Source organism: Etheostoma cragini, chromosome 2 (genome assembly GCF_013103735.1).
Source record: "Etheostoma cragini isolate CJK2018 chromosome 2, CSU_Ecrag_1.0, whole genome shotgun sequence".
Lineage (NCBI taxonomy): Eukaryota > Metazoa > Chordata > Actinopteri > Perciformes > Percidae > Etheostoma > Etheostoma cragini.
Window position 1 is genome coordinate 20390561 of NC_048408.1, and position 25656 is coordinate 20416216.

Sequence of the window (25656 nt, forward strand, 5' to 3'; positions counted from 1 at the left end):
CTCGCCTCTAATGGCGAGTTATAAACACGGCAAGGATCTGTAAAGTACCTGGGTTATCCATTCTAGATAACATAAGATAACGCCATCAATGTGTAGGCTATTATTTATTGATTAAAATAGAATTCGAGGTGGTGCATGACCACTATTGAAGCTGTTAGTCATTCTGGCAGCCAAGTGGGAAGGGGGTGTGTTTGTAAGGCATGAGGTTATGCCATAACCTGTAAAGGAGGGATGTACACTGTAAATGTGCAAGTGGCTGCCAAATTAAAAAAAAAAACACACAAACACCTACAGTAAGTATTTAGGCCAACTCAAGCTGTCAGAATAGCTTTAATGATCCTTGATATCCATTTTCCAAATGGAAGCATTTGCATGTATGAAGTTTTCTTTAGTTTGTCCACCTGTCTGTAAGTAGTCCTACAGAGTGCACTCTAGAATTCCTCTACCCTGTTCACTGTAACAAAGTCAGTTACAATGGGCAATCCTAATTCACTGGCATCTGAGGGATAAACTTTGTTTAAATTTTGACCAGACATTTTGATAGCAGGGCATTTATAAGGTGGATAGAGGAAAATGAATGGGGCAGACTCAGTCAGTGTGAGTTAAAGGCCCTGGGGTTCTAAGTTGTAATTCTGGAACTGTTGTCCAGTCTTTAATTTAACCCCAAAATATTTAATTTTAGTTTGAAAATCACTACACTAGCCAGACAAGTAACACTGGTTTGAGATTAGTAACAGCATTTAAGTAGAAGTCTGATCGTTAATTCTCTTGAATTAAATCCTTGCAAACTTGCAAATATCTTGTATGAACAGGTGATGATTGATTTTAGATGACCAAAACTAAGGAAGATTTGTTCTTCCTTTTCCAGTTCTTGTTACATGAATTAACAGCAATCTAAAACTGTTTTTTTCCGCTTGTATTTTCAAAAACTATATACAATACACATGGCTGCGTTGCAATCATGTTTATAAGAACATTAAGTTTAAATATTTTGAAGAGGGGTAGTATGAGGTCCTTATCCATAGTCAGTGCATTAACTTCAGTAGATGACTGTCGGCACACCATCAGTTTGGAGATGCAGACGTGAGGACAGGCACGGTATGTGTGTAGGCTATCCCTTTAACGTGTGTCAAATTAGAATGTATGCCATTTCGGTTATATACTGTGTAAAACCTACATAAAAAATGTTAACCAAATGAAAGGGGTTTATTGTCTACATTGCTAAGGATACATTTAAAAATGCTTTTTAGACATTTCTTCATACAGCAACAACTTAAACTACAGTGTATAATCCATTACATGGAAATGAGAAGCATATTTAGAGATCCAGTCACTGACAAAGGGGTGCAAAGTAGGGAGGTGCTCATGGGTTTATTGTCAAGGTTTTTCTAGATAATAAAAAATGAACAGTTGCTGTGCATGTGCTGCAGATTTAACTCCAATTATATGACATTGTAATTACGCTGCATTCACAGTCCGCCAATATACTGTATATTCAAAAACATTCCCACGGAAGGAAAAACAAAACAAATATGAACCAAAACATGAAATAATGCACTATGCTCTATTTTCACTGCAGGTTGTGTATCATCTCCTCCTTGGCAATGAGATGTGTGGTCTTGTTGACCAGCGACATGAGAGAGTTGAGTTTGTGCGACCAGTCGTTGAGCAGGTCGTTGGGGTCTTTAGGCCTCTGAAAGTTGATGATGCCAGCCAGCCGGTCGACCTTGGCATAGATGGTCTTGTTCACAACTAGGCTGGAAAGGAACTCTTCTGATTCCTGACAAAATATTTGAGCAGACAAACATCATGTTAGTCTTTCAGGAGACCAAATCCTAAAGGATACATTTCCTTACCCAATCCTAAAAGCAACTACTAACTGCTGTCATACTGACTTCATTAATTAAGCTAATTAGTAAGGCTGTTACTTACATCAATAGAGAGGTCAAGGAGTCCTGCCATCCTCTTCATTGTGATTCTGGTGTAATACTTGGCCATTATTCTGATGTTCTAGGGGGAAAAGAAAAGAAAAATTATATACAGTATATTTAGCAGAATAGTATATAAATAGTGTTTAAGGTTTATCTAGAGAGACTTCTCTGGTCAAACTAACAATAGTGGCTGAAAACAAATCTGCATGAGTGAAATCCAACCATCCATACCAATTGCACATCCCAGTCTGGCAGTTTAGCTACTGAATCTGCTTCAATATTCCAACCATATTTCTTTCTGTTTTACTTGCAGGGCCTTTCTACTGCTCTCTAGTAATTTTACCCCATCTACTCCAATTTGATTCATAACCACTTATATGGATAGGAATCAATCTTTGGGGTTTTAAAATAGCATGCTGAAAAGCATTTTTCAAACCACTTATTCAACGTATGCTCAAGGAAGGTTTCAATCAGACAGTTCTACTTTGACTGTCAATGTAAGTGTAGTTTCAAGATTTCCACGCAATATGTACAGCCTAACTTTCCATGAATGCTCATTACTCTAACTCTAAATATGCCAGCCCTGTTAGGGACAGCAAGGCACTTAAGTGACTCTTAGAAAACCTATTTGATAAGGTGTCCCCCTGCTGTCAAGCAAAAAAAAAATCTCAGTAAATATGTAGGTATCAGCTCCAAAAGAAAAGAGCCTACACTTGACTGTGGGACTTACGTGCTCCACCACTCTGTTCTTCAGGTCCTTCCACCTTTTCTCCCCCTCTTCTGAATAAAAGAAGACCTCTGTGGCAGGGCTATCAGGTGAGCCCTCTCTCAGCTCTTTTCCATAATCCTCCACCAGGGAAGACCAGCGCATCAGCTCCATAGTTGTGAACAGTTTCAAAAGGTCCCTAGAATTGGGGGAGGAATATAGTGAAAATTCCCTCTGTCCACACCTGGCTATAGTGTAAGCATGTGATGTCCTTATTCATGAAAGTGGCTATGATCATTGGCCCTGAGTAGGAAACACAGAACAGGCTCTTTTCACACAAAAGTTAGCAAATGTCTGACTTTATATGTGCTGCAGACATGTGTCAGGAAATTTGGTTGCTGGACACATTTCAACATCTATAGACAGACTAATGTTGTACAGTTGGTTGTTGATTCAGATGGCCTTTACTTTTTAAAGATTTGGTTGTTTTTCTCCTGTTAACACACCTTGGCCCATTCATAGTAGCAAAATGCACTCACGTAATTGTGTGTAAAAAGACTGAAATTACATATACTTTATTGAGCAATTTGGACCCACATCATATCAGGTCTGACGACCATTCAATGTATGGTGAAGCCGACACAAAAAACAAAAATTAAGTATGTCTTACTTGTATTTAGGGATTTCTTCCAGTTTCTTGTCCTCACTGATTCTGTGCACGAGGTCTGACTGCTCATTATCGTAAGGGGAAAGAATCACGTACAGCACCACACTCTTCAGGGCCTGAAATACAAGTAATGTTTTAAATTATAATTATAGTGTTGTCTTTTTTTGGAATCAGATCCCTTGGTAGGGAACAAAACTATTCTGCATTTATCATAGTTCATAGAAAAAAAGCACTGATCAAAAGGATGATGTTTGCATCCTGGCTATGTGCTTAGAGGAATGTTATTTAGAAAAATCCCATCATAAGCATTGTTTGTGCAAAAATCTAGATTTCAGTACTAAATGGCAAACCTCTCCTTACTAAAGAACAGAGTTTATGCTTATTAATTCAAGGTTGGTACAGTCCTTTCTAAACATATTGTGACTTTTTACCATGGTACTGTGCTCCAGCACTAAGGCAGAAAACAGAGAGGAAAGTAGTACAGCACATCTTGTTTGTTGCTGCATTACATTTTATCATAACCATTCATCAAAAAAGGGAATTTTAGCATTGTGAACTCCAGACAATAGTAAAAACAAGCATACTTTATCATTGACTACAGGATTTAAAAAAAAGCCCACGTACCTGTTGCCACTTGCTGTTGTCCTCCAGGATGCAGGGGGTGTCATAGATAGCCCTGTAGTGTTTGCAGATGGACAGGTAGGAGCCCTCGTGCTGGTCTACCTGAATCATCAGGTTGTAGTACTTCAGCTTGGACTCCTGAGTTGTCATCAGTCAAAGAGGAAAAATGAGTGTTACATCGACCAACTCAGTTTAAATCCATCACGGATGACGCAAAAGGCCGGTCAAAAAATGCTTTTCATCATCAGTCATTGTCAAACCAACAACATTTTGCAGTATTTTGTAAACGCTCAATTCCGGGCCTCTGGCTCTTACCTCGTTGCCCTCCTCTTGGAAGAATTTGGTGTTTATCTTCTTGCTGATGATCTGGGTGCGAATGTAATCTTTAACAGCGATGCAAAGCCTCATCTGTTCCAAGATAAACTCCACCTTCTCCTTTTTCTCCATGGAGCCATATGTCTCCACCTGAGCCCGAGAAAATATACATTATCCACATACAATTTCCAAAACAGCAAGCCATTAAAGTCCCTATTCACTAAATCTGTTTTGCACAGACTAAGTGAATGTCCCGCTATAGCAATGTGGTGACAAAGAATACCCCCAACAACCCAATTCTTTCAAACCCCAAACTATAATAAACTAAAATATGTGAACATTTTTCCCCACAACTACAGATTTTTCTTCATCCTAAAATCAAGAAAATGAAGGCCATCAGTCCCCTACCTGTAACTCCTGAAGAATGGAAGCTGCCTCTTTGATCTCTCCGCTCTGCTCCTTGATATTGGCCAAGGTCTTCGTCAGCCTTGCACGCTCAATCTCTACATATATCTGTGAGGTGGACAGGAAAGAGGCGGTTATGTCTTAAATTGAATGGTCATCAAATGGACATTCAGGGTTGCACTATGCCCCTGTTTTAATGCTTGTACTATAACAGTTCCTATTGGAAATCACTTTCTGGGTTTTCCCTACCATTACAAGACACAGCACCCATGCAGTTTTCTGCACATAAGCCAAAAGAATGTAAAATCAACATGAGCATCAAAACTAACTAAATGACTTTTCTAATGATTGTAATTGGTCCCCTGTGGAACTCTTTAGCCAGTTTAGTCTTTAAGCTTTTTACGTGTTATTTATTTATTATATGCTCGAGGTGTTCCAATGTTTTAGACACAGATATGGTGATAACAATAGTCCATAGTCATTTCTGATTCCGAGGCAGCTAAATCAAGAATTCCAATATACGTTATTTTCCAGAAACCAGAGAAGTAAGCCTCAAACGTGTGATGTCATCCAGAATCAAGTCTGGAGCTGCTCCAAGGGTAATGAATGGGAGACTGATTTTTCTTTCGCATTATTCTATTTTAGTGTTCTCAGTTGTGAAACAGAAAGTGCACCAATATGCTCAGAACAGTCTCCTGGGTGCTCTCATTGTGATCGATAACATATTTCCCAATTATTGTTTCAAGAGTTATTCCTGACTTTATACTTAATGACTTGACAAATTTGAGTTCTGGCACTGGTTTTTGGATTTGGCAGAAAGTTGCTTTGGACTGTCCAAAGGAATAACCATAGTATAACAGTTTCACTTCAATTTAACAACTGCTGAAATCTTCACAACTCTCATTTTCTCTCCAGTACAGTATTTAGCTCAGTTTTAAGCACATTCCAGACCTTGCCAGCAGTCACGGTGCGAAGTGTGTCGATGAGTCTCAGCTTGATGGCCTGGTCAGTCACAGAATCCACATACTTGTAACATTCTTGCACCATCTTGGCAACAGCCTGATAAGACAAAGCAGAAAAAAAATAGATGTAGTCCTAATTAGAGCTTGTCATTCAGGGGAGATCATTTCAAAATAGGAATCCAAAGCTTCAAACTATACGACGGTGTGAATATTGCAGAGTGTGCAAGGTGTTCTCGATATCTTGACAACAAACAGTGTCCGTAATGGGTAATGTATTTAGTCAGTAGTGCGCCTTGCAAGATCACTTTTGGGGGTACAAAGAAATTTGTGTTTTTGTTATTATGTTTGGACTTATACTGTAACACTTTGTTTGCACCCAAGTGGTAGAAAAGAACCATCAGGGAAAGAGAAGTATCTGACCTGTTTCAGCTGACTCCTTCTTTTGGTGAGCAACATGATGTTTTCATTCAGGGCATCCCAGTCCTTGGCTTCATAACACATCTGGACCACAGCCACAAGGATTCTGGAGGTAGACACCATGTCTGATGCCTGAGCAGGGGTTGAAGGCAGATGGGTAAAAAGGACTAAAATGTACACAACATAACACATGAATAATTTTTTTATTTCATGAACACAACTACTCTTACATTTTTTTATGCTGAGAACCCAGCCAAGTTTATTTATCAAGAGAAATCCAACTACCAGGCCACATGTGTCAAACTCGGCCCGTACATCAATTTTAGGTCCACAATAAAATCGGGCCCGTCTAGTTGTGTGCCATACCAAAAAGACGGGTAACTGCTTTTCAAACTACATTTACACAACACTCAAAACTGAATTTGTTGCTGATTGGGCTGTGTGGTAGCCTGCCGTTAAACATGAACTTCATTGCTGGCTTTTTAGAGCTTTACGTGTGCCAAATTGTAAGAGATAAGGTACAGTGTCGTACTGTTGCTTGCTCTGGAGGAAACTACTAGAACTGTTGGGTCCTTGTAAATTCGGGAGTGTGGTGTAGACTTACTCTATCTGTAAAGTGTCTCCAGATGACTCTTGTTATGAATTGATACTATAAAGGAAACTGAATTGAAATTGAATTATGTGAGACATGCAATATTACAATCCAAAATATTTTACTTTTTTAAATAAAAGCATGTCAGTAATATATACTTGATATATATTCTCATTTTTCAGTGTATAGCAAAATTGAGTTTGACACCCTTGTGCTAATATGTTTCTACTCAACGCCATGCATCAGGGTTCCTAGAAATTGGTTTTTCAGGACATCGGTTTCTTAGGTTAGTTTTTAATGGCAGGAAAGAAGCACTCCAGAATGCTGAGAACCCTTCCCTAGCCAACTGTCACTGCTATGGGTGATTGTGTGCCATCATATTTCTAAGTTAAAACAATTTACACTGCTTAGATCAGTCCCAGCAGAGACGAAGATTAAGATGTTCTCTAAATTGGAGCTTTTTTTTATAAAAATATATAACAAAGAGGAACATTTTGCAAGTAATTATGTTTTTGGAGTGGGCTCAGTCATTTAATGAATAGTCAAAGTATTTATGACATTCACATTTGGGGCTCAACCTCCGAGATGTTGGACTTCTCTCAGCGAAATGAAAGGAAAGTAACCAAGTTAAACCAATAAGGTTAGCTCATGTACAAAACCAACCGTTCTGGTTTGCTTCTCCAATGACAACAAGCTCTCAATGGCCTCCTGCAGCTTGCCCTCCTGCAACAGAAAAACACACAAGCTTAGCGTTAGTGACACTAAATGACTTACGACAAATGTTGATATGTTTTTGGACTTACGCAAAATTAAAATGCACTTTGCCTTCCTAGCGGTTGCCAATGCCTAGACCGCTAAGACTAACGTTAGCATACTAGCGAGGATTATAGCAAATACGCAACGTAAGTGTATGCTTAAGAGTAAACGGGTAACTAATATATGTAAACGTTAAAACAAATTCATTTTTTGTGAGTAATTTACACTTAATATATTAGTGATAGAAGTTTACGATTGGTGGAAAAAAAAGTCGATGTTAGCTTGGATGCTAACGCAATGGTACTGATGCACCATGACTCAGCCGGCTGTGGCCTCTTTCAGACTTACTTTAGCCATTTTCTCGCATTCCGGGAGTCGCTGGTCCACAGTTGAACTGTAGTCAACCTCCATTTTCACAATCTTCCCATCAGATCTTTCAGGTCGTTCCTCATTCATCTTCGGGATATTCATGTTTATTATGTACGGTGCCTTTTCTCTAACGACCAAACCAAAGCCTAGCAGCACTTATTTTGCTTGTCAAGGAACGGAACGAGTAGGCCAATCAGAGGAGAGAGACAAACAGCTGTCCGAGGCGCCTAAAGGACCCACTGAGGACCCCCACAGAATATTTTAGGCAGGCGTTGTAAAGTGTGTTATACATTTTGTTCAATATTCTATAAATAAATAAATGAATAGGTAAATACAGCATGCCTTTGAAATACATCCTGAAATAAATAAACGAGGCAGTGAATATGTATTTTTTAGTTTAAATAAGACCATTTTTTAAACGACTACTTTTATTATTTACTTTCATTGCTTATAGTTTATTCAAATGAAGGGGGGCATGGTTAGGCTATCTTACAGTTTCAGACTGAAGCAACTAGCTAATGGATGGGTGTAGTACAATCTAGTTTTATTTAGCAAAATGACATTGTGTTGTTCTATGCTATCCAATATTTTAATTTCTAAGCAGATAATAGCAACAATTTATACAGAAAAGTAAAAAAGAAGAAGCGTGTTTTCATACCAAAATGCCTAATCTTGTGTAAACAGTAGTCCACCGATTTAAGCCTTGATATAATTAATACGAGTCATGTTGGCAATGTTGATGGTGAGAATATTGAAGGAGGACGATGATGATCTGTCCTGCACCTCTAAATCAAATGTTCCAAATGAATGAAGAACTTTGTAAATGGACATGATCATGTGAATGGACACCAAGTGCAGCGACCCCAGTCCACCAGTAGGAGTCCCTTTAATGTCTTTATTGTAAATTCCAGTCCTCCTGCAATTCACGTCTTCGAAAGGCTCCATGCCCCCATAAATAAGGCTAATGTGGGCCAGTGATTTTCCTGTGCGTGGCAGCGGAAGCCCTTAAAACCTGAGCAAAAAACAATTTGATCCCAGTACGGGCTTAGTATAGACCTTGGAGGCCTAATAAACAGAACATGACTCGGCTCAACAGAGAGGAAGATCCAATATGAAACAAGAAATCTGATTGCAGAGGCATACACATATCCTCAGTGCTTTGAACACACTTTTGTCACTGATGTTTGGCTTTTTCAGACCTCACAGATTTGTTTTGGTATTAATGATACAACACAGCAGCTCAGAATACATTAGGGTATAAACTCCTTTCTAATCAAAAACGTACCCGCATGAAGTTATGATCACAGAAAAAAAACGAAAATGTCAAAAAGAAGAAAAAAAGAGGTGAAGATGAAAAATAAATGGGCAGCCTGAGAAATAGAGGTAAAAAAGAAAGACAAAAAACAGTTGGAGCAAGACGCAGCAAAATGCCGGAAAATGAACAAACCTTTTCCGTAGTGGTAACGCCAAGGTTAAAACCACTGTCAGTGAGAGCACTGATGAGGCAGGACTAGGACCAGGACCAGGACCAGGACCAGGACCAGGATAGGACAGGACCAGGACCCAGCAAAGTCATGCCAGGTGCACTATCGACATGCTTGGCAATAATATGTGTGCATTAGGTCAAAGCGTGTTTAAGCGGGTCTAGTTAAGGCATTTATCACCATAAGAATGACTTTCTAAAGTCATTGATATAGGCTAATCATTTAATGTATTGTCTTTGTGTGTAAATACAGCCTATGCAAAGTATTGAAGTTTAATATTATAATCCATAAAGTTTGTTATTGTTCCTATTGTTATCAGTCATGTCCCTAGTGGGGGTGATCCTGAAACACAGGATGAGGAGGAAGGAAAGGATGAAACGCAGGAGCATGGGAGGAGGAAGACAGGCAGGAGAAGTATACATCGGCTGGATTGGCAATTGTTGTGACTAGAAATACAAATATGTGTTTGAAATTGTAGGAAACAGATCTTAAGAGAAGATCCACCACTGTCTTTATGTCTTAAATCTTATCTTTGGTTAGTTTTTTCGAGATGTTGGTAATTGTGTAAGTTGATGTCATTTATACAACTTCATTTTCATGCAGATGTAGCTTTGCAGTCAGCAAACTGAGGCGGCAGGTGTGTGAAACATCCTGAGTTAGCAACACCAGATTATCTTTATACCACAAAGGCTGTGTTTGTTTGTATTGTTTTACATCTCTATAATGTAATATTATTGTTAAAATTATTTCCAAACATCTTCTACGTGTACTCTTCATGTGCTCTCATAAAAGACAGCGCAATCCCAAAGATCCGGGCCAAGTTTTTGTCCAAGTACATCCCTGTAATCAACACAGACCTTATTGAAATAGTTGGGTCATTATTAGGTCATGGCTTGCTGGTTCAGAGATGCCGGTCACATGAAAAGCCCATCACTGCCCCATGGCCTTAAGCTTCAGGGTTCTACGTTAGAAACACAAAGAGAATGGATATGAAACACTGCCCTGGAATTTTCTTTAAAAACTGTTCCTTGTGTTATGTGTCAGATAAAAGTGAAGAAAAAAAAGTTTGATTACACATCCAGCGATCATCATGTCTTTCGATATCTTAAGACATGTCTTACATAAGACAATACTTATCAAGATGAGATCTTGAGGAACGTCTTATTCATTTAAAACATGTCTATACAATTTTTCACAGTAAGATGTCATACTGATGATTTCCAAAGACCTGGAAGCTGTTTGGTTTTTTTCAGTTTTTGTCCCTTATGCTTGAAGTTGTGTACTTTCATTTTTTTTGTGAGCTCTGATAAAATTTAGCTCTTTAGTAACATTTTTTCTTGCAGCCTCCTGAGATCTACATCACTGATGTGGCACTTGCTATATTACTGTGGAAATACTGTAGGTGCAACTCCCTGCAAATTCTTTAATTGTGACTCATTTAATTCATAATGCCCATTTAATGGGATGCTACACAATATTAGCCCATTTACAAGAACAAAAATAAGAAAAACTTAACATAAGACCAATGTGCAGTTAACAGGACAAATCCATCAGGGCTTTAAAACAGCTTACCTGAAGAAATACATGACGTAAATGTTCCTTTATAAACGTTACACTTATAAAGCAGACTAAAAAATATAATCAAACTTGTCTTGTGGTTCACCACTAAAATTACAAACACAAACTAGTCAAATCTGTGGAGATTTATGTCTATTATATTATTCCTTTAATTACTCTGTAAATTATTTGGACACAAAGAGGTGGTAATATATCTCAGAGTCTCAGTGAAATGTGTTCACCCTACTTTAAGGAGCTGCTCACACATTAAGTGGGCTTACATTCAAACGCTGTTTCAAGGTTTGCCAACCTGCCTGCATATATTTCTGGGGGAAACACTGAATTGCAAAATACTGTTTGTCAACTTCTCCCTTAATTAAAAGTGAAAAAGTATTTTTTTTTAAACTGAGCAGTATACAGTATGTCAGTGTCACTGACTTGGGCCCTTCTTTATCAGGTGAAATCCAAAACTGTAGAAAAAAACTGTTGTGGTATTGAGACTGACTAGGTTAGAAACATTGCAGTTTGGCCATAAAAACAACAACAACTTGGGGTGTTGCATTGTCCCAAAGGTTGGGGAGGACTACTATACCGCATCAGACAGATCTAGCCTATATGTGAACACCCTGATGGGCTGCTGCCGGTTCTAAAGGCTGCTGATGGCTGTCAGAAAGCATTCCTCTTTACTTTCATAGGCAGCGCCCTAGCTGAGCAGAACGGTAGATTACGTATATTTGAGACGCGGAAAGAAAGAGGGGTGACAGATGTAGGGGGAGTGTGCAGCAGTGAACTGATGTATTTTTCAGAGCTGTGGTTGGGTCGGCCGATGTTTCCATCAAGCAACGTTACCGCGTCGAATGTCAGTGGGCCGAGCAGCGGAAGGAAAGGGGGGCTGGGGCTGATGTTATAACAGCTTCTATTTTCCGATGCCTCTGCAAGCCCATTTTACAAGTAGCAAGGACCGGACAAAGCAGAGTGCTTCGTTTCCATCCGACTCAAGGACTTGTTTCGTCCTTTTGACTTTGAAGACAACAACCTCAAAATATGAATATAGAAAGGAGAGTGGTTTCACAGAACTCCACTTTGAAAAGTAAATAATCACTTTATCAGCAAATTGGACATTCATTTGAAGCAATGTACAAAAGAGACCAATGTGGTAGCTACCTGGCATAAGGCAATGTCACATCCGGCTAGACATTTCAAAATATTCGTCTTGGAATGACAGGATAGAGATAGATGGATGGATGGATGGATAGATAGATAGATCCATTCATTCACTCACTCACTCACTCACTCATATGTAAGCCTGCTAAGCCCTCATACACATTCACAATTTATTTGAATTAATCAATCAATGTATACATTAATATTTATTTCTGATTTTACGACTAGAAAAACTTCACACAGTGCTGAGACACTTGTCAAATTACTCACATTTTTAACTTCAGAAAACCTCTGATGCAATGCAATAAACTGTTGGATTAATATGCCTCAGAAGATGCCATTTACAAATTGATGTGAAATTCATAGAGTTACTCAATTGTAGCAAATACATTAACTATAATTCACAATGTCATCTGCAAAAAACAAACTCCATGAAGTGAGTTCTTTTGTCTGTTATTCAGTTTTAAAACCTTTTTTTCCAGGGGGGAAACTGTGGTACATTGTTGCCTAGAAATTCCAAGAGAGTGCATCACTCCTGTTCTTGAATAATAGGCCACTCGTTTTAATTTAATTAACCACAATTGTATTAAGAAGCATTGCCTACATCAGCACAATATGAACCAAAAATAATAAAGCTTCTAAAACGAGATTTTGATACAGAGCTCCCTTACAAACTTGAATTACCAAAAACAATTGACGTTGTAGACCTGTAGCTTTTCCAACTGTAACAGGCTACAAAAACAACAGACAACAGGGACATTTGCAGTCGAACGTGACAAATTACATACTCTTATTTTGAAGCCCTAAATCCCACGGCTTCCGGTCTTGTTCGGCCCTGTTTACTCTTAGCTTGACTCGACAGCTTGATAGGAAGGGGCGATCCTGAACGGAACCGAGCTCATTTCTGCCCAACGTTCACGGAGAGCGTGTTCGTTGGTTCTGATGAAAGAACTCAGCCGTAACTCGGGTGTGTTTTATAACCCGGGCTAACCATCCTCCCATATGCGCTGACACGTATCCAGATACTACACACGGGTGGCGGAGGGAGCATTTTACTTGGTTGCTTTGACACATTGTGAATATAAAGCCTACAAGACACGCGAAGGAAGATGTTGCTGAAGGAGTACAGGATATGCATGCCTCTCACAGTGGAAGAGGTGAGTTTTCTCATTTTTTTCCCCCCCGTTTTACTTCTGGTGCCATTTTCACCACGACTGAGGTTCGCTAATTGTTCAGGAAACTCTGACAGCTAAACCGTTGGGTTTGCTGTCCCAGACAGTGTGTCAAGAGGAGGTTACAGGGTGTGTGAGAAATCCATTAAAAACCATTGAGATTAACTTTAAGGCACTTCATTAAGGCCTAGACCTTTCGCTCGTGTTACGTCTTACTCTTCCTATGCCACTACAAACACGTATCTGTGGAGCCGTTTACATCATTCCGCTAAGCCTAAATTGACTACTTTTTTTTTCTCGAGGGGAAATAACGTCAATCATCTCATTTAAAGCCGGTTTCAGAAAGATTCTAAACACACAGTTCGCTTTACTCTGCACCCTATGAAACACTTTAATAAAATACACCTCTATTATAGGATAGTTTGTATGATTTATTCCTGGAGTGGACTGATAATATGAACTGCATGAACCTCACTGATCAGCACCGTAGAAGTCACAATATACGTCCTTATGCTGTGGTTTCAACCATCTCTCTCTCTCACACTCACACACACACACACACACACACACACACACACACATATGCTACCTTATTGGTTGTACACGATGGCACTGACTGCAGTGCAGGGGTCTCTGCACGTAGTTGGGGTTTGTTGCAATTGTGCTTCACTAATTGTATCAAATAGACATTGTCCAGGTTAAGCCTATTTGTATATTTGGTCTCAAGTATGAAGCCTAAACTTAGAAGGTGAAGATGATTGCTCTCTTGTCCTGACATGCTATACATGAAGACAGTGCCTTTTTCAAATTCTCACCCATGTATGTCATTTTTATCTTACTCATCTCATGGCTTGTGTTGGAGTGATGCGTGGGTGTCGTTATGGGGTGGGACCCTCTGGGCACCTCATGATTAGATTCTGAGGCCAACGATTTGATTCTAAACCCATTATTGATGCAACAGTTTTTTATGGACATTTCCATCTGGGATTTAAAACATATATACATATTAACTACCTACTATACCTAGACAAGCAGGAACAACAGTGGTTTCTATGCCCTGATGACTGACAGGCTGAGGTTGTAATGCAGCTTTATTTCTACAGCACCTTTTCAGCAAAATGGCAATTCACTTTCATTTCTTTGCACTTGAGTTAGTTCTCCATTTGTTCAATGTTGAAAGCAAGGTAGTCCCCAAGTTGGTTGTTAAAGTTTTGTGTCATTATGCAGTTTGCAATAAAAAGTCTTTGTTGTTTACATTCTTTTTCATTTTAGTTAGTTCATTATCAGCCTGTATGTTGTGAAAAAAAAGGTTCAAATTTTCTGCGGGAAACCCTGTACATGATTCTTTCTTTCTTTCTTTCTTTCTCTCTCTCTTCACCACCTGCTGTATGAATGCAACTTCCTGTCAATATAAATTGCAACAGGGAAAAACCCTTTCTTCACATTGCAGGCCACACCTAAATAGTAGTATGGCCTTCCAATTTATGATTAAGAATCAGTTCAAGCTGCAAATAATTCTGTTCATCAGCTGGTGTACATGTTTTACTCGTCAAGCTCTAAGGCCATGCTGAAGGTCCTTAAGGATATGCATAATAAAGCAAAACAGGATACTTCTTTGAAATAAAATATAATAAGAAGTGATGTGGGACAAGCTTTTATACTGTACTCATATTGTAACATTTAAAAAGGGGATGGATGCATTAGTCTCACATAGATTTGAGCAAACAAGAAGCAGAGTGGAAATCTGTTACTGCACTTTGCTTCCATTTGTCTTCCTCCACAGATAAAGCCCTTTTTGGATCAATCCCAGGGAGCAGGGCGTCATTGTCTTAACTTAGAAAAAAGACTAATTTTAATGTGGGAGTAACATACAGGAGGTTCTAGTTTTTTCTTATCATGGCCTGCACACAATGAGCTGAGTGTCATCCCTTATCTCCTAAAAGTTGAGTCAAAGTTTCCTGTCAGTCCAAAGGGAAGAAGAAAAATTGAATGAAAGAAGGAACGGATGGATGGCGAGCATAAGAATTAAATAAAGAGAAGGGGGGTGGAAGTGCAGCACGTTTTGCGAGATTTTACTTTCTTTCCCAGGGTTCTTTGCTTAGATTTGGAGTCATGAGGACATGCAAGGTCACGTCTTTCTGTGTATTGTCTCTGGGACGAGATTACTGTTAGCTGCTCAGCTGTGTTGCGTCACCACAGCCTTACTACTGCAGATGTGGGACAGCCATCCAAGCAGTGTTTGTACAAGTTTAACAAACCATACACAATGAAGAAATCATTTAGCGGTACCAGAGTGCATGAGCTGTTCTCTGTCCTCTTAATCATCTCTTGCCTGTCTGAGTTTGTGCCTGGTTACGTCTGCCTTTCTCCCCTCCATTTTCTTCATTCTTCTACTATCAAATAATAAGAAGTTATGGCTTCTCTCTTCGGGGTGAACTTTTGGTTGATAAATTTAAAAAAAACAATCACCTCAGTTTCTTCATGTTAAAGAAATAGTTCAATGTTTTGCTTAACCTGGCATAAAGACTAGAAATATGGGAAACAAGGCAAAACAATCCACCTACGACTCACCCGTGTTTGAGTAGAACTACATGAAGCCGGTAATTTAAAAAAGAATCGGGCTCCTCTGGCACCACCTACAACCTACAGCAATAATGGTTGAATCTCAGACAAGATTTAGTTGTAACTCGATCCAGAACCACTTAGCCAAGAAATAATAATTTTCCCTTTTCAGTCCCTTGGGGATAACTCTGCTCTGTTCTCCTGTGACCGGGGCGATTCATTAGCCCCTGTGCCCATTTTATTCATTGGAAGGATAGAGAGGTGATGCATCACCGGAGACACAGATGTGTTCTTTCTCCTGCTCTCTGTGTCTGTCTACCATTTATATCTTTCTCTGCAGCACTCACTTGCACCTCTCCGTCTTTGGCTGACATGCCCTTTTTCAAGCTCCCAAGAAAAATGCTGACTTTGCCCAAACTTTGGCTGACCTGAGATTCACTGTGCGTCTCCTGCAACACGACTGCTTTCAAAACCCGTTTTCACCCTTAACGTGGCCTGGGTTGATGAATGAGAAATATTTATCACAACTTCAACTTCGCACTCTAATAGCTTCTTCTGCACAGGGCACCGGGTACCGCTTAGATCTGTGCTCAGATTTACAATAAACTAGAGGGTATTAGCTGAATAAGGTTTTTGCAGGGAAATGAAACCTGAAGCCGGTCTTATTTTACTTCCATTAACCGTAGTGACTCAAACAATATATATCATAATATATACAATAGATATTCAGTAAAGGCCAGTGAAGGCCAGTTTTGGATCTGTTTGATGTAGTTATGAGACGGTCGTACCCATTTGCCGAATGGCTGTATGACAGGGTTTTAGCTCTGGCAATAACAGAAAGATCGTGGCACAATTTCATTGCAAAATATTTGTTATCTGCTCTGAGACCCTGCTACCAAAAAGTGTAACCAATTTGGACCACCATGCTTTCTATTCAAATCAGTAAAGTACTTCATCACAATGTGGGCATCTATAGCAGAACCTCAGAACAGTCGGTTCAACCCCAGAATTAAGATGGCTCCTTTTTAAGTAATGACTTTTTGTATAAACGGGAGGATGTGTGACACTGGCTGCTTGAATGAAGGATTGGCTGGCTGGATGGATGGCTGAGTTGCTGGCTCATGTCGGCATTTTTTAAAGCGTTAAAAAGTAACTGTCTCACCAGAATTCATTCGAGATAATAAATATCTTATAATGTAGTGCGCCTCACATTTGCCAAAAACCATTCACATCACTAAAGCCTAATTTGGACTCACACAGTGCAGTCAGCACCTGATGCAGTGCTATTGTATTGTAGTGGACACATGAAGTACTGTAATGGGATAAGAACTGCTGTTCTTTCACCCACAAGGGATTATATGTCATAAATGAGTATAGTGTTCATCTTGTATAGGTATGTTCTCAGGCCTCAAGCATGACATTGACAATTTAAACCATTTCACACAACATTACTTTTTCATGTCCTGAGGCACTATTAAGTGGATAAAAACAGTTTATTTGGGTCATATTTTCACAAAAGACAGGAGAAGGTTTCATCATTGTTGGCACAAGTGTCTCTTCCCCCTGGTTACCTCATTCATGTTGAAGGAAAAAAAAAACTTTTTGGCAATTGCTGGTTTGTTAAAACCCCCTTTTAATAAGGGCTCTTTAAAAAGATTGGTTGCCTTTGTTCATTCCCGGGGCATGTTTCCATGACGCCAGCAGTTAATTTCATGTATCCACAGGCTGCGAGAGCTGGAAAGCAGTGAGAACAAATGTGCTACCATACAGCAAGGCTACTTTCCAGACAAATCAAGCTGTTTTTTTTTAGGCATGGTAATTAAAGAAGACAGTGTCCCTAGAGCGCTGGGCATTCCTGCATTTAGAATGCGTGATGTAATATAAAGCTTTGTAAAGTGAGACTTCACTGACCCCATTGTCCCCATACACAAGGAGGCTGGGGTTATTGTCAATTAGGTGGATGTTTGCCAACACGGGGGATCCACCCTTGGATTATGGCTTTGCCCCCTGCTTATCACACTATCATGCTGACCTCCATAGCACATCAACCAACCCTAAATATGATATAAAAGCTCCAAGGTATCCAAGCTAGTGTTATGATGTCCACTGCTACCAATTTAGAATATTGTTTTCTTTCTTCATGTTTAGACTCCCATCTTCCCCAGGGTTTGTTTAGTAAATGGAGCCTGTTAGATGCTGTTTGTTTGTTTGGTGTCATGGTAAGGTACAAGACCTTTTTTTGTCATCTGGTATACATGACAATGCGGTGATTCAATCAACATCCTATTTACTGCCATTTACTCTTCTAGAGGAAACCATCATGGTTTGTGATGGACCATTATCCACAGATGAGCCCCATTCTCATTTCCTCGATGGCTGTGTGTGTGTTTAAGCGTCCGTTTACTTGTGTGTGTGTGTAAGTATCGTGTCACAAGGAAGGCTGGTTCATAACACAAGCTACATGATATTGTCACCTTTCTGACAGTCGCACTTTGGATTTAAGACTCAACCTTTTCCGCTGGCAATTTAATTTACGACAGTACGTGAAAATAACTTTAGTCTTGTCTAGAGAACCATCTGGAAGGGTTTTGAAACTGAACTTGCCATTCCAACGATCTTTATCCATTTCTGTTCAAGGAGTGTTTTTGGGGGGGTCTTGAGCTGCTTTTTAAAGTAGCGTTATGTAACTTTGTGTTGATTCTAGCGGTCGCTTTGGACAAACGCCGTAGTGTTTACCACACCTGCTGTCGTAAAGGTATTTTCTTTATGATGCTGTATTACCCACTGTAATACTGAGTTAGCGTTACCGGGAGGTCATATAGCTGCAAGTAATGTTTTGTACAGACAGAAAATAATTCATTCAATTAGATAATGCGTTACAGATGCATCGTTGCATTTCAAGTGTTCCATACGATAATGTCACTGTGTCACGAGCCAAAGCATTAAGAGTTTGTTTTAGCAACGTAAGTAATAACTTTACGTAGCACATTTCAAGTACAGGACGACAACGGAAAAGAAAATAAGATGCTAACACGGACTGAAAATAAATAAAAAACGGGCGCTAAATGCAAGAGGGATGTCATATAATGTAATGTAGGCTACTGACGTATGAACATTGCACATTGTAAATTTATTTTATGAATGACATTAACATATGACATACCTGAGGGGCCAAATCGGGGTGGGTGTAGTATCATGTACAGTTCTGTAATTGTCTCCATCTGTTAAAAGGCCAACCCAGATTGACTCAGGTTTTTGCCATATGTTACCTTTCAGCTTCTTTGTTTAATTTCCTTTTTTCTGTAATAGCCCTGACCGAGTATCAGCCACAACAGAATACTTCTAAAATAAAATTAGAATACAATTATGTCTATCTAAAGAAATCTGGGTACACTTATACAGTTTGGTGATCCGGGCTTGGTTTTTCAAATGTATTCCAGTGGGATTTCAGATCACGAAGTGGATCAAATCTTGGAAATGGGTTTTTCAAAAGCAAAAGAAATTCCGAACTAAGATCAGAGCATGTAATCCGATCTTACATTTGATCTGGAGCCAACCTGTCCTTTGGGTTTTTCAAAACTTAGAACTCGGTTTGGGATTTGTTTGATCCAAAAAAACAGGATTATCCTGATCCCATCAGAAGGGTGAATTCAGTTGTGATTTTTTGAATTGAACTGGGTAAAGAACAAATCTCGCTTACCCTCCATTAGCAGAAAAAACTGCAGATGGAGATACAACTTCTTAAGGCAGCGATCGAAAGAACTGGTATCTGTCCTGTAAATGATTTATGACTAATGGATAGTTTTGTTTTGTTTAACACATTTAAGGCTCTGGTAAACAGGATTTGTTAAACCTGAAATTTTGTTAGTTGGATCACAGTGATCCAATCCAATGTTACTTTAAAAAACCGGCATAAAAGTAAGATGGATCAGGTGACCCTGGATAGCAAAACCTGGGATTTTCAAATCCAGATCAGTTTGATTCAGATCACATTTATTTTGAAAAACTGGGCCCCGGATGTCATCACCGAGCACTTAACGGTTTCTGCTAGCCATCCATAACGTTACTGCTGCACGGTTTCCCCAAACTATGGTGCAGCCCGAGGCTCAAATCACAAAACTCGTTCTAGTCTCGTGATAGTCTTTATTTTCCACTGGGAATTTTTTTTATAATTGCGTTTGAAAGCCCTGTATAACACAGATTTGCTTTAACTGTTCCTGTTAGTTTATTAGTTTAAAAATATTAACTTCACGACCATATTACCTATCTCTTTGCTGCACCAGCAAATGACATGAGGAATAAGAGCTGTTTTTCGACTAGCAGCAACAGTCTGAAGGTGGCTGCTAAATCTGTAACGTGTGGCTGAAAATAGAGACAAAGCAGCTGATTCTGTAGGAAACTTCTTTTCTCGCTGTGGACGTGGACATTTTCACTGAAACTGCTTACTGTTACTACTCTCGGTTCATGTTCTCACACCATATTTGAGGAATAGCTGAAACAGCATGCTGAGATTATGAAAAAAAAACTTTTACTTTCACTTGTTGTACATCATTCCAAAGTTCAGTCTTCTATCTAGTCTTTATTTGTATAATTGTGAATGGACCTTTTGTATAAAACAAATGTCACCCAAATATGTACAAATATGGTAAAAGACTCACAGTCTGGACAGAAGAGGAGGGTGTGTTAATGGAATTATGTGAGAGATGAAGCTTCACAGCCTCTTTACAGCACTTGACATTCATTTGCTGCACTCAGCCAAGCATTTACAAGCGGACGTTTCTTTGTTGTTTATCAGAGGAGCTTTCACAGACTTTGGTTGAGCAGCAGCAGGAAAGGTAAAAGGAACTACCAGTACGTGAAATGGTTTATTCTTTTCCTGGATGTAGTGATGGCTGGAATGTCGAGTCAGTCCCATTGGAAATAAGATTGTAGTTGTGCTTCCATGGAAAACATACAGTGTCAGAATTGATGACGATAAATTCCTGATGATATAGTTATATGATACTCATGTTTCCATTCATCATAGTGTTAGGAAACCAGAAAAAGAAGAACACAATTGTGAAGCCTGAGCCAGAGAGTCTGATATTTTTGCTTGAATAATGACTTGGTTAATCGATTTATGAAAATAGTTGCCTATTTGTTTTCTTTCAATTGACTCATGGATTGATCAATTTATTGTTTCTCTTCTGCTGCATACTGGCTAAATCACTAGTAATCACTAATAGGTTAATCGTGTTAAGATGCTAATATTAGCAAAGCTGAACCAAGGCCAAAGTGTACATCTTACCCAACTAGTGATAAGGACATGAACATTTAACATGAACATTAGCCTCAAAGAGCTGCTAGTGTGGTTGTATATACTTTTAAAGACAAGAAGTTAGGGTTAAAAGTTAGGCTATTTATATAGACATACCCTTACGGGAACCTCTCATACGCCACACTGACGTGTTTCCACAGTTTATGAATTGGAGCCTCTTGCACCATATACTGTACATTCTGTGAGAAGTGAGTCATCAACAATGTTGCTCATAGTGTGGCTGAATGTTAAAGGCTAAATGAATATGTAAATGATTTCAATTGATTAACTTTAGTTTTACACAGTTGGAGTCAAATGATCTCAAATTACTTATCTTGAAATTGGGGCTCTGTCCTCCACATAAGCCTCTACATTTGACTGGCTCATGTACACTCTGCAGGCCGTCAAATTATTATTTGTCCTGCCACCAAACCAAATTTCCAAAACCCCAAGCCAGAACGGGAGCCTCTTTGGAAGAGACTTAGGAAAAACATTATCACAAGCTCCACATTAACAATTTAGGCTTGTAATATCTACATTGCCTCAGCAAATTTAGCATTGATAATGCTATCACTTGAGGAAGAAAATGACTTTAAAATGGCCTTGTGTTTATTTGGCAACACTATCAGTGGCCCAGGCCCAGAGCTGTTTATTTTTTACAACCTGTACTTGAGCAGTAGTTGCTAATCCCTGCTTTAACTCAACAGAGAGACTATAGTGGTAAAAGTGCAGCTAAAGAGGAGGCATAGCAGGGAAATGGGTGGCTTTTTCTCCCTTTTTTGGGAGTGGCTGTGAGTGGCTGTCGAGAGATAAAAAACTGAGATTTATCAAGATGGGATGAGGGCAAAAGTTCGGCAAAGGATTCCATGCGAGTTACTTGTTGTAAAATGCATGCACATCAAAAGTGGTAGACAGGTGGAGAGAAGACTGAGTAGTCGTATGAAATATGAAGGTGGGAAGAGTTGAGGAAGGAAGTCACCTGTGGTTTAATGCAGCCAGTAGTTTGTGAGGGGTCTTTAATATTGTGCCAGGGAGAATGTGGCTTGCTTACTGACACATTCCAACAGCTTTTTAAGAGAATAAATGTACATGTGTGGGTTTTTGTGTATTAATTTCCATCCATTCATCATTGTCCGCTTATCCGGTATCGGGTCGTGGGGGGTGCAGCTCCAGCAGGGGGCCGCAGACTTCCCTGGGCGTACTCCCAGGCTCCCTCCAGGATTCTTGCAAGAGTAAAGATCTGATCCGTTGTTCAATGACCAGGATGGAATCCTCATTGTTCCTCTTCAATCCGAGGTTTGACTATCAGCCAAACCCTCCTCTCCAGCACCTTGGAGTAGACTTTACCAGGGAGGCTGAGAAGTGTGATACCCCTGTAATTGGCACACACCCTCTGGTCCCCCTTTTGGAAGAGGAGAACAACCACCCCGGTCTGCCAGCATTTCTGGACGGATCTCATCAATCACTGGGGCTTTGCCACTGTGGAGTTGTTTAACTACCTCAGCAACTTCCACCAGGGAAATTGACGACAATCCCCCATCATCCTCCAGCTCAACTTCTACCAGAGAGGATGTATAAGCTGGATTTAGGAGTCCCTCAAAGTGCTCCTTTCACCGCCCTATTACCTCCTCAGTTGAAGTCAACGGCATCCAATCCTTACTGTGCACAGCTTGGATAATTTTCCGCTTACCCTTCCTGAGGTGGCAAACGGTTTTCCAGAAGCACCTTGCTGCCAATCAGAAGTCCTTCTCCATGTCTTCTCCAATTGCCTCCCACACCGGCTGCTTTGCCTCTTTCACTGCAGAGGCTGCAGCCCTTTGGGGCCTTTAGTACTTTGCAACTTTCTCTGGATCCCTCCAGGACAACATATTCCGGAAAGACTCCTTCAGTCGGACGGCTTCCCTGACCATCGGTGTCCACCAGGGTGTTCGTGGGTTACCGCCCCTTTGAGACCATAGCTCTCCACCGCAGCTTCAGCAATGGAAACTTTGAACATTGTCCACTCAGGTTCAATGCCCACCGGGATGCACGAAAAGCTCCACCGGAGGTGTGAGTTGAAAGTCTGTCGGACACGGGCCTCTTCCAGACGTTCCCAATTTCCTGTGCTACCCATTTGGGCTTAAAAGGTCTGTCCATAATCTTCCCCCACCTTCTTACCCATCTCACCACCAGATGACAATCACTTGACAGGTTCGCCCCTCTCTTCACCCAAATGTCCAAAACATATGTCCTCAGATCAGATGAAACGATTATAAAATCAATCATTGACCTTTGGTCTAGGGTGCTCTGGTATCTTGTACACTTATGAGTTTACCTATGTTTGAACATGGTGTTTGTTATAGACAGTCCATGACCAACACAGAAGTCCAACAACAGACAACCACTCTGGTTTAGATCAGGGAGGCCGTTCCTCCCAATCACGCCTCTCCGTGTATCTCCATCATTGCCCATGTGTGTGTTGAAATACCCCAGCAGAACTATGGAGTCCCCCACTGGAGCCCATACAGGACTCCATTTAAGGTCTCCAAGAAGGCCAAATACTCCGAACTCTTGATTGGAGCATATGCACAAACAGTCAGTTCCCCCCTCCCACCACCCACAAGCTTAGGTAGGCAACCCTCTCATAGGGTTTTTGAACCAATCTTTGTCAGGGCCCTCACCTGAGACCACTTTGCCATAGGTTAGCCTACCAGGAGCACAATGTTCCAGACTACACAGCCCTCAGGTTGTTAGGGACACACAAACCTCTCCACCACGATAAGGTGATGGTTCCAGGAGAGGTTTATTTTATTTTCCAAAGCTTATTTTACTTTTTATTACTTAGGCTCCAAAAGCAAAGCAGCTATTTAATATAAAATCTGTTATGTAATCTGCTTTGTACTTTGTGCTTTATTTCCACTACGGAGGATACTTTAACACCCAGGATAAGAATACACTCTCGCATATTGGTCATCATGCTGTTCCGCTATGCCTTCAGCCCACACACAGGTGCAATACATCTTTTGAAGAACTATCAGCTCCAACACACAAACACACACACACACACACACAAATTAGACCAGCTATATGCTGGCATACTTCATTATCATTGCTCGTTGCTATGGTAACCAACCAGTGCCATCCATACCTACCATTACATTCATAGCTGAATGGATTATAGTGGTTATAGTGTAAGAGCATCCCAAATATAACTGTCTAATAATGAGGCAGATAATGGAATCCTTTAAGCCTGGGATTTACCACCAAGTGCTTCTTTTCCTGCTGTGTGTTTTTTATGTTATAGCTCAGACACAGTAATGTGAGGATAAATAAAATGTGCTGATATTCTAAGTGAATTAAATTTTACCTAGAATCAGTTTGATTCGAGGGGCCTATTTAATCTTATTAAGCATTAGGTGTTAGCATTTCCAGCTTACCAACATATGCTTTGTATGTTGAGACAGTGGTACCCCCAAGTCTCATTCAGGTCCGTGTCCAACACAACCTCATATCCTTTCCAGGCAGGGTAGTTCTTCAACTCTGTCTCCATGAAAGACGTGAGATGTAACAGCTGTATGATGACACAGTGCTGCCTCATCCTGCCAAGGTCATGAAGCAGTAAACACATAACACATTCTGTCTGTGCTGAGGAATTTGGGTAAGCATACGTGTTCGGTTTGTGTATTTGGCAGCCAACGGATTTTAGTTTTGAAAGGAAAAAAAGCAAAACGAAAAACAGCCAGTTTCCCAATTACCATTAGTAAACAAAAAACGGAATACAATGCGTTTTTTGTTTTGATATTAAAAAATGGAAAACGAAAGACAATCTCGTTATCCGATTGTCTTTGATGCGTTTATAGATGGAAATCGGAAAATAAAATATTTGTGTTTACGTAAACAATAACGTTTAACAATAAAACAAGTTCACATTTCAAGTCACTTTCAGGACGAATGCACAAAAATAACTTAAAAATAAAAAAAAACAGTAAAAAAAAAAGAAGTAATTTTTCTCTCTCCTTTCTAAAGGAATTATGAGCCTGATCCTCATTTAAACCGGAATTTTTTTTAAATGGGCGTTATAACTGCCGTTATAAAGGACTTATGAGATATCTGAAACAATCTGGCCTGGTGGCGTAATTATCGAAGAGAGTGCTACAGATGGGGGAGATGCAGAACAGTTTACCTCACACTCAAGTTAGTGCATGTGTAACGGACATACATTTTTAATCCAAAAGTTACACACAAAAGCTTTGATATTATTAAACTGGCAAGCATAAAACTTATTCCACCACAAAAGCTATAGTAAATGATCTTTTAAGTCACTGTTCTGCCATTTATACATTTTTTATTTAGCATGGTTCATCCTGTGTTTGCTCCAGGTTGTGCAGTTTTTTTCAGGTAGAACTTCAGTACCCACCACACAAAGATCGTAAAGGCCTAACTACCATAACGGCCAGTCACGGTCAATTGCACAGATTCAGATTTAACTGTGTCAGCTGAAAAAAAGCCGGTTTGTCTCATTTCCCACTAGGTTGAGTTCTTCGTAGGGACAAGGGGTTAAAGGACAGCGGTGCTCTACAAGCTTGGGGAAAGTTGGAAGGTCTATATTTCCTCGGTCACTTCTACGCTAGGGAACCATGATGAAGGAACACAGAAATCCTCAATTTACTGAATTCCGCTGAAATGAAGGAGAGAGAGAGA

The 25656-nt window shown here is 39.9% G+C and overlaps 2 protein-coding genes across 3 annotated transcripts in view; one reads left to right on the forward strand and one right to left on the reverse strand.

Moving 5' to 3' along the window:
* Positions 1-1187: 1187 nt before the first annotated feature.
* psmd12 (proteasome 26S subunit, non-ATPase 12) lies at positions 1188-7984 on the reverse strand. The gene is made up of 11 exons (XM_034898562.1): positions 7721-7984; positions 7280-7339; positions 6028-6156; positions 5597-5704; positions 4649-4753; positions 4241-4390; positions 3929-4063; positions 3308-3420; positions 2662-2836; positions 1933-2010; positions 1188-1780 (listed from the first exon to the last, which is right to left on the reverse strand). The coding sequence occupies exons 1-11, from the start codon at positions 7841-7843 to the stop codon at positions 1571-1573; spliced, it is 1386 nt and encodes a 461-aa protein (XP_034754453.1). The 5' UTR covers positions 7844-7984; the 3' UTR covers positions 1188-1570.
* Positions 7985-12795: 4811 nt separating this feature from the next.
* The window catches only part of LOC117957275 (cytoplasmic phosphatidylinositol transfer protein 1-like), a 69185-nt gene continuing 56324 nt past the window's right edge, over positions 12796-25656 (forward strand). The window contains exon 1 of one of the 2 annotated variants that reach the window (XM_034892902.1): positions 12796-13103. In XM_034892902.1, coding sequence (XP_034748793.1) covers positions 13056-13103 — 48 coding nt within the window. In that variant the 5' untranslated portion in view covers positions 12796-13055. The remainder of the gene's footprint in view (positions 13104-25656) is intronic. The other variant, XM_034892911.1, reaches the window with a different exon arrangement.

What these genes read in the sequence shown, in the direction of transcription:
- psmd12 (XM_034898562.1), bottom strand. Translation starts at nt 7,843, where the DNA reads ATGAATATCCCGAAGATGAATGAGGAACGACCTGAAAGATCTGATGGG. An exon ending in AATGCGAGAAAATGGCTAAA is followed by an intron (nt 7,340 to 7,720) that starts GTAAGTCTGAAA and finishes TTTCTGTTGCAG; the next exon opens with GAGGGCAAGCTGCAGGAGGC. An exon ending in GCACCGTGACTGCTGGCAAG is followed by an intron (nt 4,754 to 5,596) that starts GTCTGGAATGTG and finishes TCCACCTCACAG; the next exon opens with ATATATGTAGAGATTGAGCG.